This window comes from Pseudorasbora parva, chromosome 16, assembly GCF_024679245.1.
Source record: "Pseudorasbora parva isolate DD20220531a chromosome 16, ASM2467924v1, whole genome shotgun sequence".
NCBI lineage: Eukaryota > Metazoa > Chordata > Actinopteri > Cypriniformes > Gobionidae > Pseudorasbora > Pseudorasbora parva.
The window spans coordinates 21172102-21185543 of NC_090187.1; the positions used below are offsets into that span (position 1 = coordinate 21172102).

Here is a 13442-nt window from a genome sequence, read left to right on the forward strand (position 1 = left end):
AAATGTTACGAACTCAAGTTTCATGCCAACGAGTCTCATGTTTTTATATTGTTTGGATTCTCTATTCCGTAGGCGACTACCCAGGCGGACATGGAAGCCCGTTTAGACTGTGGCCTGGTCAAAGGTCACGCGTATGCCGTAACTGACGTGCGTAAGGTACGTCTGGGCACCGGCTTTCTGGCGTTCTTCAAATCAGAGAAGCTCTCCATGATCCGTATGAGGAACCCGTGGGGTCAGAGGGAGTGGAATGGAGCTTGGAGTGACAGGTTTGTGAACATCTGCAAGCTGTTAGTGTTGCTGTCGAGTGTGTGGTTTATTGTTAAAGCAGACGGTACACATTTAAACATGTCTGCATAATGTTCTAGCATGAGCTAGAGGAGACCAAATTCATAGAGTGTTTTCTGCATTAGCGTTGCTTGTCGCTGATGCAGAAAAAAGAACTTGGCCTTATTTTAAGTGGGAATTTTTCCTGGCCCTCTTTATGTAAATAATTTGTTTTAAGGCTAGAAAAGCCATAAGCACTTCAAATGATCATGTAAACAAATCTCCCATTTGGTATACACCATTCTCCTAATACTAACATTTCCTAAACAGTTACAAAGATAAATTATTTAAATGAAAACATGCTTCATAAACGAAAATAGTGTAGTAATATAATAAAAAGTATAAATGCTATTGTGCATAATGCAACCATTACAAGAAAAAAGAGATGCTATGGAAAAACAGGAAATGAAACAGAGATGCTTTGTCCAACCAAAGACTGAGTGTTTTATATGCTCTGTGTATTTGTGTGCTCATGCTGCCTCCTACTGGAGAACAAACTGAACATCAGATGTTCTTTGAAAAGGTGCTCTAAATGTTTTTTTGTTCATTGGGTTCAAACTGACCACGTTGCAAGGTTTTGGGAGTGAAAAATCAGATTTAAAAGTGAGAGGGAATGTCTTAAATCAGTAGCCTGGTCCTACCAGCCTCTCCTACATTTCATTTGTAGCCACACTCCATTGACAAGCATTAACTTCCTTATGTCTTCCTAAAGGTACTTTAAAGAAGTTTAAAACTATTGGATCGCTAACTTTTGGTCATGACGTATGTCATCTCAGTCTAGTGTACGACATCAACAACATTGTTCTAACCCATTCCCTCTGTTCACTGATTGGACCGGTTAAAATTTGCCCCGGAGAAAACCAGAGAATATACCACAATCCCAGATGGAGTACTGAAGGAAAATGAAAATTGAGCGGAAGTATGTAGTGGGGCGGAGCTAGGCTTCTAAATCAGGGGTCTTCAATCAAAAAACACTTATTGGACAGAAAGACAGAGCTGGGACCTAATTACATGCATTTAATGCCATATTAATGTTTTTACATACTTTTTTTTTATTATTATCATGCTTACATTGTCAATCCAATAAATATAATTATATTTTAATGTAGAGCGGATTAAATATTATTTATTAAATTTGAGTTGTACAAAATACATTTCAAGTGGGAGGGACAATCATACATTTTGATTGCCTCTAGTTTTGGTTGAAGGGAACTTAATTTTTACATTTGTAAACAGTATTTTATGAAGCCCCGCACATGATATGCAGACAACATGCCTTGAGTTAAGAATTTGATCCCAGAGAGAGATTCATCAGATTTGATAAGAAAAGAAATTCTGTCAGGGCCACTATCGTCAAATATGATTTATTGAATATTAGTATATATTTTGGACTGGCGAAATTGGTTCCGTTCTGGGCAAGAACTCCCTGTGCATCCATGCAGCCTATCATGGATAAGAGCAGGGAGAGCAGCAATAACCCTTAGGGTAAACAACTTGGCTACTACTTAATAAAACGAGGGAACAAATTAATAAAACAAGGGAATGATTTCTTAATTCGTGGCCACAATAAAATTTTCCCTGCATTTCATGTCCGGGGCTCTGTAGTATTTTTCTTCAATGCATATTAGAATTTCTTTCATTAAATTCATTTGGGATTAAACTTTAACAATAACTCAATAACTCAACATCAAAGTTTAGAAAATGCAAAAGCAAATGTTTTCAGTTACCAGAGCCATTGGTAAAAATGCAGGCATATTTGTCAATTGTTTTATTATTCTTTTTTTGCAGTGAAAAGTGAATTAACGCACTGTAACTTTGTTTTCTGTTTTGTCTCTGCGTATCTGTAGCTCAGAGGAGTGGAAGAGAGTCAGTAAGGGTGAGCGAGAGCGCTTGGGTGTGACCGTGGAGGATGATGGCGAGTTCTGGTGAGATTAATATCTTGTTGGGTTTTGCTATGTTTCAGGACTTTGTTCAACAGTGTCCTTCACAATTTTAATGCACAAAGGAATAGTCTGATCGAATAAAACTTAAGCTCTATCTGTAACATGGTGTCGATTTCCACAGAAAAAGATTTAGCATCTTTCAGCATTAAAAAAAGGTTTTAAAGCAGAAATGTGAAGCTTGTATTCTGTTAAAACAATTATACTATTCAGTGCAAAAATAAATGTTATCCGTAACACTTTACAATAAGGTTTGATTAGCTGACATTAGCAAACTACATTAGTTAACATTAACTAATGAACTGCTCTTCTACAGCATTTTTAATCTTTGGTAATGTTAATTTGAACATTTACAAATGCATTATTAAAATCAAAAGTTGTATTTGTTAACATTAAGTTAATGCACTGTGAATTGCAAGAGAAAACAACAAATTGCTGGATTTTTATTAGCTAACATTAACAAAGTTTAACAAATAAAGTAACAAATGTATTGCTCATGGTTAGTTCATCTTTGTTAATACATTTATTAAATGTAACAAATTTTAGGGTCCAATTCTCAATATTAACTAACTATGAATTACGTCTTTTGCCTCAATAAACTTCTAATTACTGCTTATGATTGCATAGTAAGGTAGTTGTTAAGTTTGGGTATTGCGTATTAAGGGATGTGAATATGGTCAGGCAGAATAAAGCATTAATATGTGCTTTATAATTACTAATAAACAGCTAATATCCTAGTAAAATGCATGCTAATAAGCAACTAGTTAGTAAGAATTGAACCCTAGACTGAAGTGTTACCAAAAACTTTTTTTTTTGTTTTGAAATGTCACCATGTTATCTTCCTGTTTTGCCGTCTTTGTATGTATCATATGACAATTACGCCTATTTCACACTGCACACAAGCAGTGCGGTGGCATTGCAGAAGCAGTGTGTATGGAGAGTGGGAGATATGCGCACCGGTTCTGCTTTCACACAGGCAGCATTTGTTGCTGTGCAGCTGATCCGCGACTTGTGTAATTCCGAAAACAGACAAATATCGTCCATTCTGTCACTTTTTCTGTTCTCCTCTGACCCCACAAAGCCTGTCTCATGCTTTGATTTAGGATGGCCGGCATATATCTGCTGAGAATGCGACTGTTCCCCTTACTGTTCCCCGACTCTTTCCCCTTTCCCCAAACGTATATGCATATAACATGCTGTATATAGGTTGTTTACATGAAAGTGAACATTATGCCTGGGCAAAAAATTCTGGTTGTGATGCATTTTCATTTATTTATTTATTTTTCACAGCGCAGGATGTCATGTGGTGATAGTGGAACACTTCACTACATGATTTTATGGTGAAATATATTTTTCATGTTAATCAGGTGAATTTCATCAAGAACTATCCACTGTGGCTTTAATTTAGTGCAAGTTGCGCGGCAAAAATAGTCTCTGCGCCCGAAATGTTTGCGGCACTGCTGCTTCTGCTTCACGATGCCGTGCCGTGCCGCCTCTTTGTGCGGTGTGAATGCTCTAATCTGTTAACAATAACATAGGCGCTGAATTTTCTTTTTTACAACTTTGAAAATAATTTTTGTATTCCATATAAAACTCTATGTATGTAAAGTATGAATCAACTCTTGGACTCAAACTGAAACACCTCAAAACTGTTCTTTATTGTCATTTATGATCTTTCTTTATCATCCTGCTGTATCCTACTCTTTCCTCTCTCAGGATGGATTTTGATGATTTCTGTAAGCATTTCACAGACCTGATTCTGTGCCGCTTAATTAATACGTCATACTTGAGCATCCACAAGACCTGGGAGGAGGAAGTGATGCGAGGCTCCTGGTGTCGCCACGACGACCCTTTAAAGAACCGATCTGGAGGCTGCATTAACCACAAAGCCACGTTCCTTCAGAACCCACAGGTGCAACACTCGTTCATTAGTGTGTGTGTGTGTGTGTTGTGTAGACGTGTCTTGTACTAAAGAGCGTGTCACTGTGTTTTTCAGTACGTGTTTGACGTGACGAAGCCAGAGGATGAAGTTTTGATCTGCCTACAGCAGCAGGACAAGAGAGTTCGAACCAAAGAAGGCAAAGGAGAGAACATTGCGATCGGCTTTGATATCCAAAAAGTATGTCAAATCAAGACAAGTCACCTTCATTTGTATTACGCTTTATACAATACAGATTATTTCAAAGCAGCTTCATGACAAGCAAAAACAAGAAAATAACAGAATCAATGACAAATTCAAAATTTGCAACTCAACAATAGTGTCATTATTCAGGTCATCATTCATGAGTCAGTGCAATGTTGAATCTATTCAGTTCAATAACAGTTAAATTTAATCAATTATGAAACAAGTTCAATTCAGGTATAAGCAGCTCTTACAGAAGAAAATAATGTTGAGTCTTTTCAATAGCTGTGTTGCCATTCACATATTGTATGCAAATTTTGGGATATTGCATAAACAAAGCTGGATAGAAACTCCAAGTTACTCATACATTTAAAAAAAAAAGTGCATCAAAATGTATTCGCTCAATTGAGGCAGATACATTTTTTTATCCAATAAGAAAAAACTGATGGATACACAATTGCTAAATAAAAACAAAAAACAGTGTCTCAGCAGTTACAGTAGTCTCAGTCTCAAGGTGCCTTGCGTCCCTATACCCCAGACTCTTAAAACAAACTCAGTTCTTTTGTTTCTTTGGATGGAAAAAGTTAATGTTGATTCATTTTTCGTTCAATAAACTTTTAAATAAATAAATAAATTTTTGTTGATGTTGCAAAAATTTTCAAATTCAATCACCAATAGTGTTAGTGCAATCAACTTTTTAATATAACTGAATTCGTGAATTCGTGTCTTTAAAGGAACATGCCACTATTTTTGAAAATAGGCTCATTTTCCAACTCTTCTAGAGTAAAACAGTTGAGTTTTACCGTTTTCAAATGCATTTAGCCGATCTCTGGGTCTGGCGGTAGAACTATTAGCATAGATCATTAAATTCTAATTATGCCATTAGCATCTCGCTCAAAAATGACCAAAGAGTTTCTATATTTTTCCTAATCAAAACTTGACACTTATGTAGTTACATCATGTTAGCCTGACATCGTCATACTCAATTCTAGTCAGAATATGAGTCTGATACTGCTCCAGTACTGTGTTGCCAAGTCTGCGCTTTTCCCTTGGGTTGTTTTCCATGTCCGCGGGTTCAAGCAACCTCAATTATGTGATATATAGACACAGGAATGTGAATTTTACCAGGCAACCTTGCCAAAATAACACATTTTACCCCCCAAATGCCTTTTTTTTTTTTTTTTTTTTTATTGTTGGGGGAGGCCAGTAGTTGGCAGGTTTTGTTGTAAAAACTTGCCAACCCTGTTTGCATGCACGCTGGAATAAGCAACGTTCTAAGAAAAAAATGTGTAAACAATCTTTGCCGGTGTTGTAAAAAAAAAGATTTTAAGGATACATACCTTAAAGGGGGGGTGAAACAATCTCATGTCAATCTTGAGTACCTATAGAGTAGTATTGCATCCTTCATATCTCCGAAAAGTCTTTAGTTTTATTATATTTATAAAAGAAATATGGGCTGTACCGAGTCTTTCCGGAAAAAAACGGGCGCCTGGAGGCGTATCGAGTGGGCGGAGCTAAAGAATGACGATCGCGAACAAAGCGGTGACGTCCTCAAGCGTGGAGAAACCCATGGCTATTGAGCTAATAGATATATGATCCAGAATCAAATCTGAGGCTGAAATAAATTGAACAGGAGAAACAGCAACAGCAGGACGTCCGTATCTGTGGTATGTACTGTATTTAGTGGCTTGTCAACATTTGCGATTGTTTGCTCGCAGTTTATGAGGACATGATTTGGTTTATGGACTATTGTATGCGACTAAACCTTAGCAGTAGCAAGCAAAACGGTTTTGCACGTCAGACTAGTGTAACATTATACATAGAACAACAATGGAGTAACATTAGTGCATTTGAATGACGAAGCACGCGATCGTGTCGTTTACTGATGTTTACTCACGTGACGATAGCCAACAGCACAGACATTTGAAGCAGTTTTACTCACCGGCTGCTTCCAAAGCAGGACCGAACCTTTATCGCTGGGACCGCTCCGTCAAAAACACACTTCTTTGGTATGACTTGGGGAAGTCCTGTGACAGCAGTGGCATGGAAATCCACTTTGAGACGCGACTGAAACGATGTTGTGAAGCTTCCCGTCATTTCTGCGTTCAAATCGGTTCAAATGCAGCGCTGTCTTCCCGGAATGCTGTGCTGAAGCGTTGAAGTCGCTTGATGTCACTCATAGGAATAAAGTGGACCGTGGCGCACGACATTAGTGTTCACGGACGACTGGATCTGCACCTGAGAGAGTGTTTATGGGCGTGCATTTCCTCTCTCGCTCTAGTCACGCGCACCCTACCAGGAGAAGAGCCCGTACGGCCCATACAAGGACCTGCCGCTCTTATTAACGTCAAGTCGAGCCATACTCGAAAAAAAACTCTCCGAAACTTGTGAGAAACCGGAAGGAGTATTTTTGACACAGAAATACTCCATCAAACGTCCAACATTAGTTTGAAACTTTGACTATGTTTAGGATGGGAATCCAAGTCTTTAACAGTGTAAAAAGCTCAGTATGCATGAAACAGCATTTCACCCCCCCCCCCCCCCCCCCCCTTAAAGATAAGGATACTAACCAACACAATCATCATTTCTGAGAAAAATAGTGAAGGTGAATGCATATACGAACAAGTTCTCCATTAAGGATTACAACAAATTCAACCCAAGCACCTTTGATGACATGGATGATTATGTTACTGTTTATCATCTGTCCATCATCGGACAATTGTATTGGTCCTAACAGTTTCTGTTCGGGCATAATTACTCCTCTATGGATCAAGTCCAGACCAAACTGCCTGAGCTCAAATGTTGTGGGCGGGGCTGAGTTCGGCTGGCATCCAGGTTAACATCATGTACTAAGACCGACGGAAAATTAAAAGTTGTGATTTTTTTTTTTTTTTTTTTTTTGTGGCCGATACATCTAGGGTCTATACTCTTTCCTGCGTAATAATCAAGGGACTTTGCTGCCGTACCATGTTACTATGTTTACCAATTAAAAAAAAAAAAAATAGTGCCGTGTTCATTTAACAACTTTATCTAAGCAAACTGAAAGGTGACAGTGGCAAACTCCATCTGTGACAGATAGGAAAAATGTTGGGAGTATGTACACAATCACAAATGAATATTGATTGATCGGTCACCTATTTGTTCTCTGATAGGTTGAGCTCAACCGGACATACCGCATGCACACCATTCAGAAAACGGTGGGCAGCTCCATCTATATTAACTCTCGCAGTGTCTTTCTGCGCAAGGACCTGAAGGAGGGCCGCTATGTCATCATTCCCACGACCTTTGACCTTGGCCTGCAGGGAGACTTCCTTTTGCGCATCTTTACGGATGTACCATCTGCCTGCAAGTAATACGTTATATATTAGACATTCTTTTCTATTTACATTATCGAAAATAAATGTATCGATGAAGATTGTGTGGTTTTAAGGGAGCTGACAATAGACGAGCCTCCCCAGACGTGCTGGACAGGGTGTTGTGGGTATCCAAAGCTGGTCACACAGGTGCACGTCCACAGAGCAGACGGACTCAAAGCTCAGGACTCAGATGGATGTAAGGAATGTCATGTTCTCTGTTTTTGTACACAATGCCCCTTTATTAATTTTTCTGACATCTTAAATGCATGTCACTCTACATTAGCTCTCAAATGCTTGGGGGTCTATATGTTTTCATGTTTTTTAAAGAAGTCTTATTCTCACAAAGTCTGCATTTTTATTTGATCAAAATACAGTAAAAGCTATAATATGAATGTGAAATATTACTACAATTTCAAATAACGTCAAATAACGTTAATGTTTTTTATGTGATTTATATTTTAAATTGTATTTTTTTGTGCTGGCAAAGCTGAATTTTCAGAATCATTACTCCAGTCTTCAGTGTCACTGTGAACTTCTGGAAATCATTCTAATATAATTTTCTGCTCAAGAAAAATTTCTGATTATTATCAATGTTGACATTTGTGCTGCTTCATCTTCTCTTTGATGAATAGAAAGTTCAAAAGAACAGTTTCAAAAAATGAATGGAGGTAGACAGGCTTTAATCTATCAAATGTATATTATAGCAAATACTTGCTGTATTTCTGTGATTTTAATGTATATGTTTTAATGATACCATTTTAAAACTTGAACTAATCTTGAGATACCACAGAAGATCAAATTATTTGATATTTTAAGAAATTTTGACTCAGACTCAGCTGTGCTCTCTGTGATGTAATTTCCTATTTCAGGATTTGCATGTCACATGACAAACTACTTTTACTATATTTATTTGGAAGAATTTTTTTTTTAATAAGACAGTTTGAAAATAAATCCATTCAGATCTTGTATTTTTGAAAAAATTGACCCAGAACAGAAGTAGTTTAATGTTTTTTGAATGGCTGTTTTTTTCCTGTTGTTTCAGCGTCTGACCCATACGTCATCATCAGCTGTGAGGGAGAGAAGGTTCGTTCTCCGGTGCACAAAGATACACAGAGCCCAGACTTTGACGTGAAAGCTGTTTTCTACAGGAAGAAGCAAAAAGAGCCAATCCGCATTCAGGTGACAGTCTTTTAGGAATCATTTGTATCAGTGTCCATCTGAAGTTGCAAATTTAACTTTGCACAAAATTAGAATTTTACTTAAAACATTTGCGAATAAAACACTTTTTCCATCCAATGCATTCTAGAAAACAAAACTGTCGTTTCCTGGGAAACATCTAATAAAAATGGAAGTTGCTGCAATCAGAAAAGCCACTGTGGCTCTTTTTTCCTGTATCATGACTATCCAATAAATGCTGTCATGTTGTTTTATGTTCACATGCCTGGTGTTTGGGAACACTCGTATAAGACTTCTGGGACATTCTGGGATCAAATAATTTTGATGACAGATTTTTGCTCAAGCATTTCAGAACAACCAAACAAACATTTGAGATGCTGTGTGAAGCAATTGGTCCGCTGTTTAGTCCAGTTATCCAATCACACCCTCTGTTGAGGCAAAGTTGTCATCAAGGGACTTATTTTGTTAATTGTTCCATCATAGTTTTTGCACCCATCTTTTTATCAGATAAAAAAATATCCTCCTCAATTGAGCATGTACATTTTTATGTGCCTTTGGCATTTCTATCCAGTGTTTTTGATATCCCAAAATTCACATAAAAATGGATGAAAACACTATATTGCCAAAGTTTTGGAATGCCTGCTTTTACATGCACTTGAAATTTATTAACATCCATAGGGTTTAATATGGAGTTTGCCCAGCCTTTACAGCTGTAACAGCTTCAACTCTTCTAGAAAGGCTTTCCACAAGGTTTAGGAGTGTGTTTAGGATGATTTTTGACCATTCTTCTAGAAGCACACTTGTGAGGTCTGGCACTGATGTTGGTAGAGAAGGCCTGACTCGCAGTCTCCGCTCTAATTTATACCAAAGGTGTTCTATCGGGGTTGAGGTCAGGACCAGTCAAGTTCCTCCACACCAAACTCGCTCATCCATGTCTTTATGGACCTAGCTTTGTGCACTGGTGCGCAGTCATGTTGGAACAGGAAGGGGCCATCCCCAAACTGTTCCCACAAATTTGGGAGGATGAAATTATCCAAAATGTCTTGGTATGCTAAAGCATTAAGAGTTCCTTTCACTGGTACTAAGGGGCCAAGCCCTCAAACTTTATCTTTGGCACAATGCAGTCAGGCAAGTACCTTTCTCCTGGTGACCGCCAAACCCAGACTTGTCCATCAGATTGCCAGACAGAGAAGCATGATTCGTTGCACCAGATAACACGTCTCCACTGCTCTAGGGTCCAGTGGCAGCGTGGTCACTGCATCCAACGTTTTGCATTGCACTTGGTGGTGTAAGGCTTGTATGAAGCTGCTCTGCCATGGAAACCCATTCCATGAAGCTCTCTCTGTGATTTTTCGTGGCTTACCACTTTGTGGTTGAGTTGCTGCTGTTCACAAATGTTTCCACTAAAATGCCACTAACAGTTGACCATGGAATATTTAGTAGTGAGGAAATTTTACGAATGGAGTTATTGCACAGGTGGCAATCTATCACGGTACCATGCTTGAATTCCTTAGAGCAACCCATTATTTCACAAATGTTTGTAGAAGTGTCTGCATGCCTAGGTGCTTTTTTATACACCTGTGGCCATGGAAGGGATTGGAACACCTGAATTAATTGATTTGGAGGGGTGTCCCAATACTTTTGGCAATCTAACATTGTCATGATGAATCGATTCCATTATTTTCCCCCCTGTAATCTGCCTGTTTGTTTACCTTTATGTTGTGTCAATCAGATCTACAACAAGAACCTTCTGAAGGACTCATTCATGGGTCAGGCTACCTTGAGCGGTGACCTGTCTGACCTGCAGCAGCTTCACACCCTTCAACTGCGGGACAAAGGAAACCGGCAGAACAATGACCTCACAGGTTTCATCTCGGTGAGCCTCAGTACCAGCGATGTCCTTACCAATATCTGACGTCACTTACTTTCACGCTGTTCCTGTGGTAAATCCTAGAGTACTTTATGTGGTGTCTTACACCTATGGCCTTGGCCTTTTTTCTTTTGTGAATCTTTGGCAAAATGTAATTCTTTACAAGCACTTTTTACACCTTAAAGCTGTTATTTCATGTGCCTCTGTTATTTCCTGTGTGTTCGTCTTTGTGAAATATATATATATATATTATAGGACATGCATCTATATTATCCGGATATAAAAAAATAGCATGCTGTATGTGCATTTATCTAATACCTCTCTTCCCTATTCAGGTAAGGTAGTTCAGATATGTAGTCATAAATTTGACTTTTATATTTGTATATTAGCATAATTTGGCCAAACAATCAGTAATGGAATGACTTCTTCTGTTTAATCTCTGTTTACACAAAATGTTGAAATATGGAGGGCATTCCTTTTATTTGTATTTTTCTTCTTCAAATATTTGCTATTATCTTGACTTGTGTTGATTTGTAAAAACCTGTGCCAAGTTTGTCAAGCTTTTGTGAAAGAAAACATTTCTCCACATTATACAGTGTTTTATCAGCTGTTTTCATATGTTTACCAGAATCCAGGTTTTGTTTACGTTGAGCATGTTCTTTGAAGTGAAAGTATCAGAAAGACATGTGAAAATGTTCTTATTTAAGGAACAGCTAGTGTATAATGCATATAAATCTAGAGCCATACAGCTGCTCCATATGATTTTAAACATTAAATATGAATATTCTCCTATAAATATTGTTTACTATATTACCCACCATTTGAGAGGTTGGAATCTACACAGTGTAATGAGCAATTATAACCACCAGGTGTCAGTATGTCCTCAGAAAGGGAGGAGCTCAGGTCCACTCAGGTTGTGGGGTTTTGCCTTTTTCTTGTTTTAATTAAATATCTTTCAAATGGTAACATGCAAAACTAAGTACATGTTTTCTTAAAATATATATATTTATTATACATTATACTAGTATTTAAATTTGGTCATTTTATACCTCTTCACACTAATGATAGTCATAAACACACTTAAAATACTGAATAATGTCATCATAAAGCCAATTTCAAAACATCATCTCTGTTTTGTCCCCATTGGTACAAAATGCCAAGACACTATTTACAGCTGTGCCATTTTGCAATCACTATGAATTATTTACTTTTGACGTCTTTCTTTAAGTTTTACAATTTCTTTCCGTACAGTGCCTGTTGTCTGTTGTTTACAGATTAATAGATGTGCCTTATCAGAATGGGTAAAATAGCCAAAGAAATCTTGATCATATTCTGTGATGTATTTTTTTGTATATTTTGATTGTGTTTTTCTCACCAATTCACACCATGAAATAAAGTTTAATTGAATGTTCAAGTTATTTGCCTATAGGTTTCTCTCTTCTTTTAAACTGGGTCATGGCCATGATCATGTAAAACTTGGACATTTCAGAATATATATTCAGAACTATATTCATATATATATATATATATATATATATATATATATATATATATATATATATATATATATATATATATATATATATATATGAATATAGTTCCAGAATATATATGGAATTTGATCTTTACTAAACTAATGATTTTTGGCATAAAAGAAAGCTCGCTAATTTTGACCCAAACAATGTATTGTTGGCTACTGCCATAACGATACTCACGACTTATGACTAGTTCCCTGACCAGTTCTGACCAGCAGGAAGTAGAAGGCAGACTACTGCGTCAACAACATCGCCAACCTGAAGCATGAGAGTTTGTTGGAAAACCCCAGCAGGGAAGATAAGGGTCTTGGCTGGGGTGAGCCATGCAAATTCTGGTCAAAAACTTTTATAAAGAAGTGGAAAAAGTTAGTGGTTACAGAAGTAAGGGGAAGAGGAAAGACTTCTTGTGAAATCAATTGGCCAAAGTCAACAAGGCCAGTGGACAACGTGGGCCGACATCCTGCCAAGGTAAGTCAGCTAAACCGACCTTTGGAGAATTCCCTAATACAGGTTAAATTTCATTATTAGAGCCACTTACGACACACTTCTTAGCCCAGTTAACCTGGCACAGTGGTTTGGGGCTGAAGAAATCTGCAGCCTGTGCGAAGCAGCTCAGGGAACCCTCCATCAGCTCCGGGAACCTGTGTGGGTTAGGGTTAGGGAAACTGCTTTGGCACCCACGATCAGGTACTAAGGAAGTTGGCAGATTGCACAGAAAGAGTAAGGGCGATGGCAAACAAGAGGCTCGCTTCTGTCGCGTAAGCCACATTTAGACCCGACCTTGTGTGTGGCTATTGGAACTAACAGTTCCCTGTGCGGAAGCAGTACAGGAGGTATATGACCAGAAAAAGTCACGGTTCAGTATTGGAATGCCAGGTGACCATCCGCTTCCTGAGGAACATAAGCTTCAGCTCTAGCTTTGTCACGGTCAGTAAGGCCTTGAAAGATCTGGCCGAATAGGAAGAGAAAGGAATATTTTTTTTGCTATGGCTGAGGAGGAATGACAAGAGCTGGGATGCTGAGAAGCCTCAAGGCATAAGGACCTGAGATCTAAGTCCAGCAGCAGGGAGACATCCCTGTCTACTGACCCATCACCCTGAGATGTTCTGGGACTAAAGC

General features: G+C 38.1%; 2 protein-coding genes across 2 annotated transcripts in view; both read left to right on the forward strand.

Annotated features, from left to right (window-relative positions):
* Positions 1–12140, forward strand: part of capn5a (calpain 5a) — a 37840-nt gene extending 25700 nt beyond the window's left edge. Inside the window, exons 6-13 of the mRNA XM_067419941.1 lie at positions 73–266; positions 2172–2249; positions 3981–4176; positions 4261–4383; positions 7539–7735; positions 7817–7938; positions 8785–8921; positions 10651–12140. Of these exons, the coding sequence (XP_067276042.1) occupies positions 73–266; positions 2172–2249; positions 3981–4176; positions 4261–4383; positions 7539–7735; positions 7817–7938; positions 8785–8921; positions 10651–10833 (1230 nt within the window). The 3' untranslated portion in view covers positions 10834–12140. The remainder of the gene's footprint in view (positions 1–72; positions 267–2171; positions 2250–3980; positions 4177–4260; positions 4384–7538; positions 7736–7816; positions 7939–8784; positions 8922–10650) is intronic.
* A 542-nt stretch (positions 12141–12682) lies between these two features.
* myo7aa (myosin VIIAa) overlaps positions 12683–13442 on the forward strand; it is a 65858-nt gene continuing 65098 nt past the window's right edge. Inside the window, exon 1 of the mRNA XM_067419940.1 lies at positions 12683–12791. The gene's annotated coding sequence lies outside the window, so the exon portion shown is untranslated. The remainder of the gene's footprint in view (positions 12792–13442) is intronic.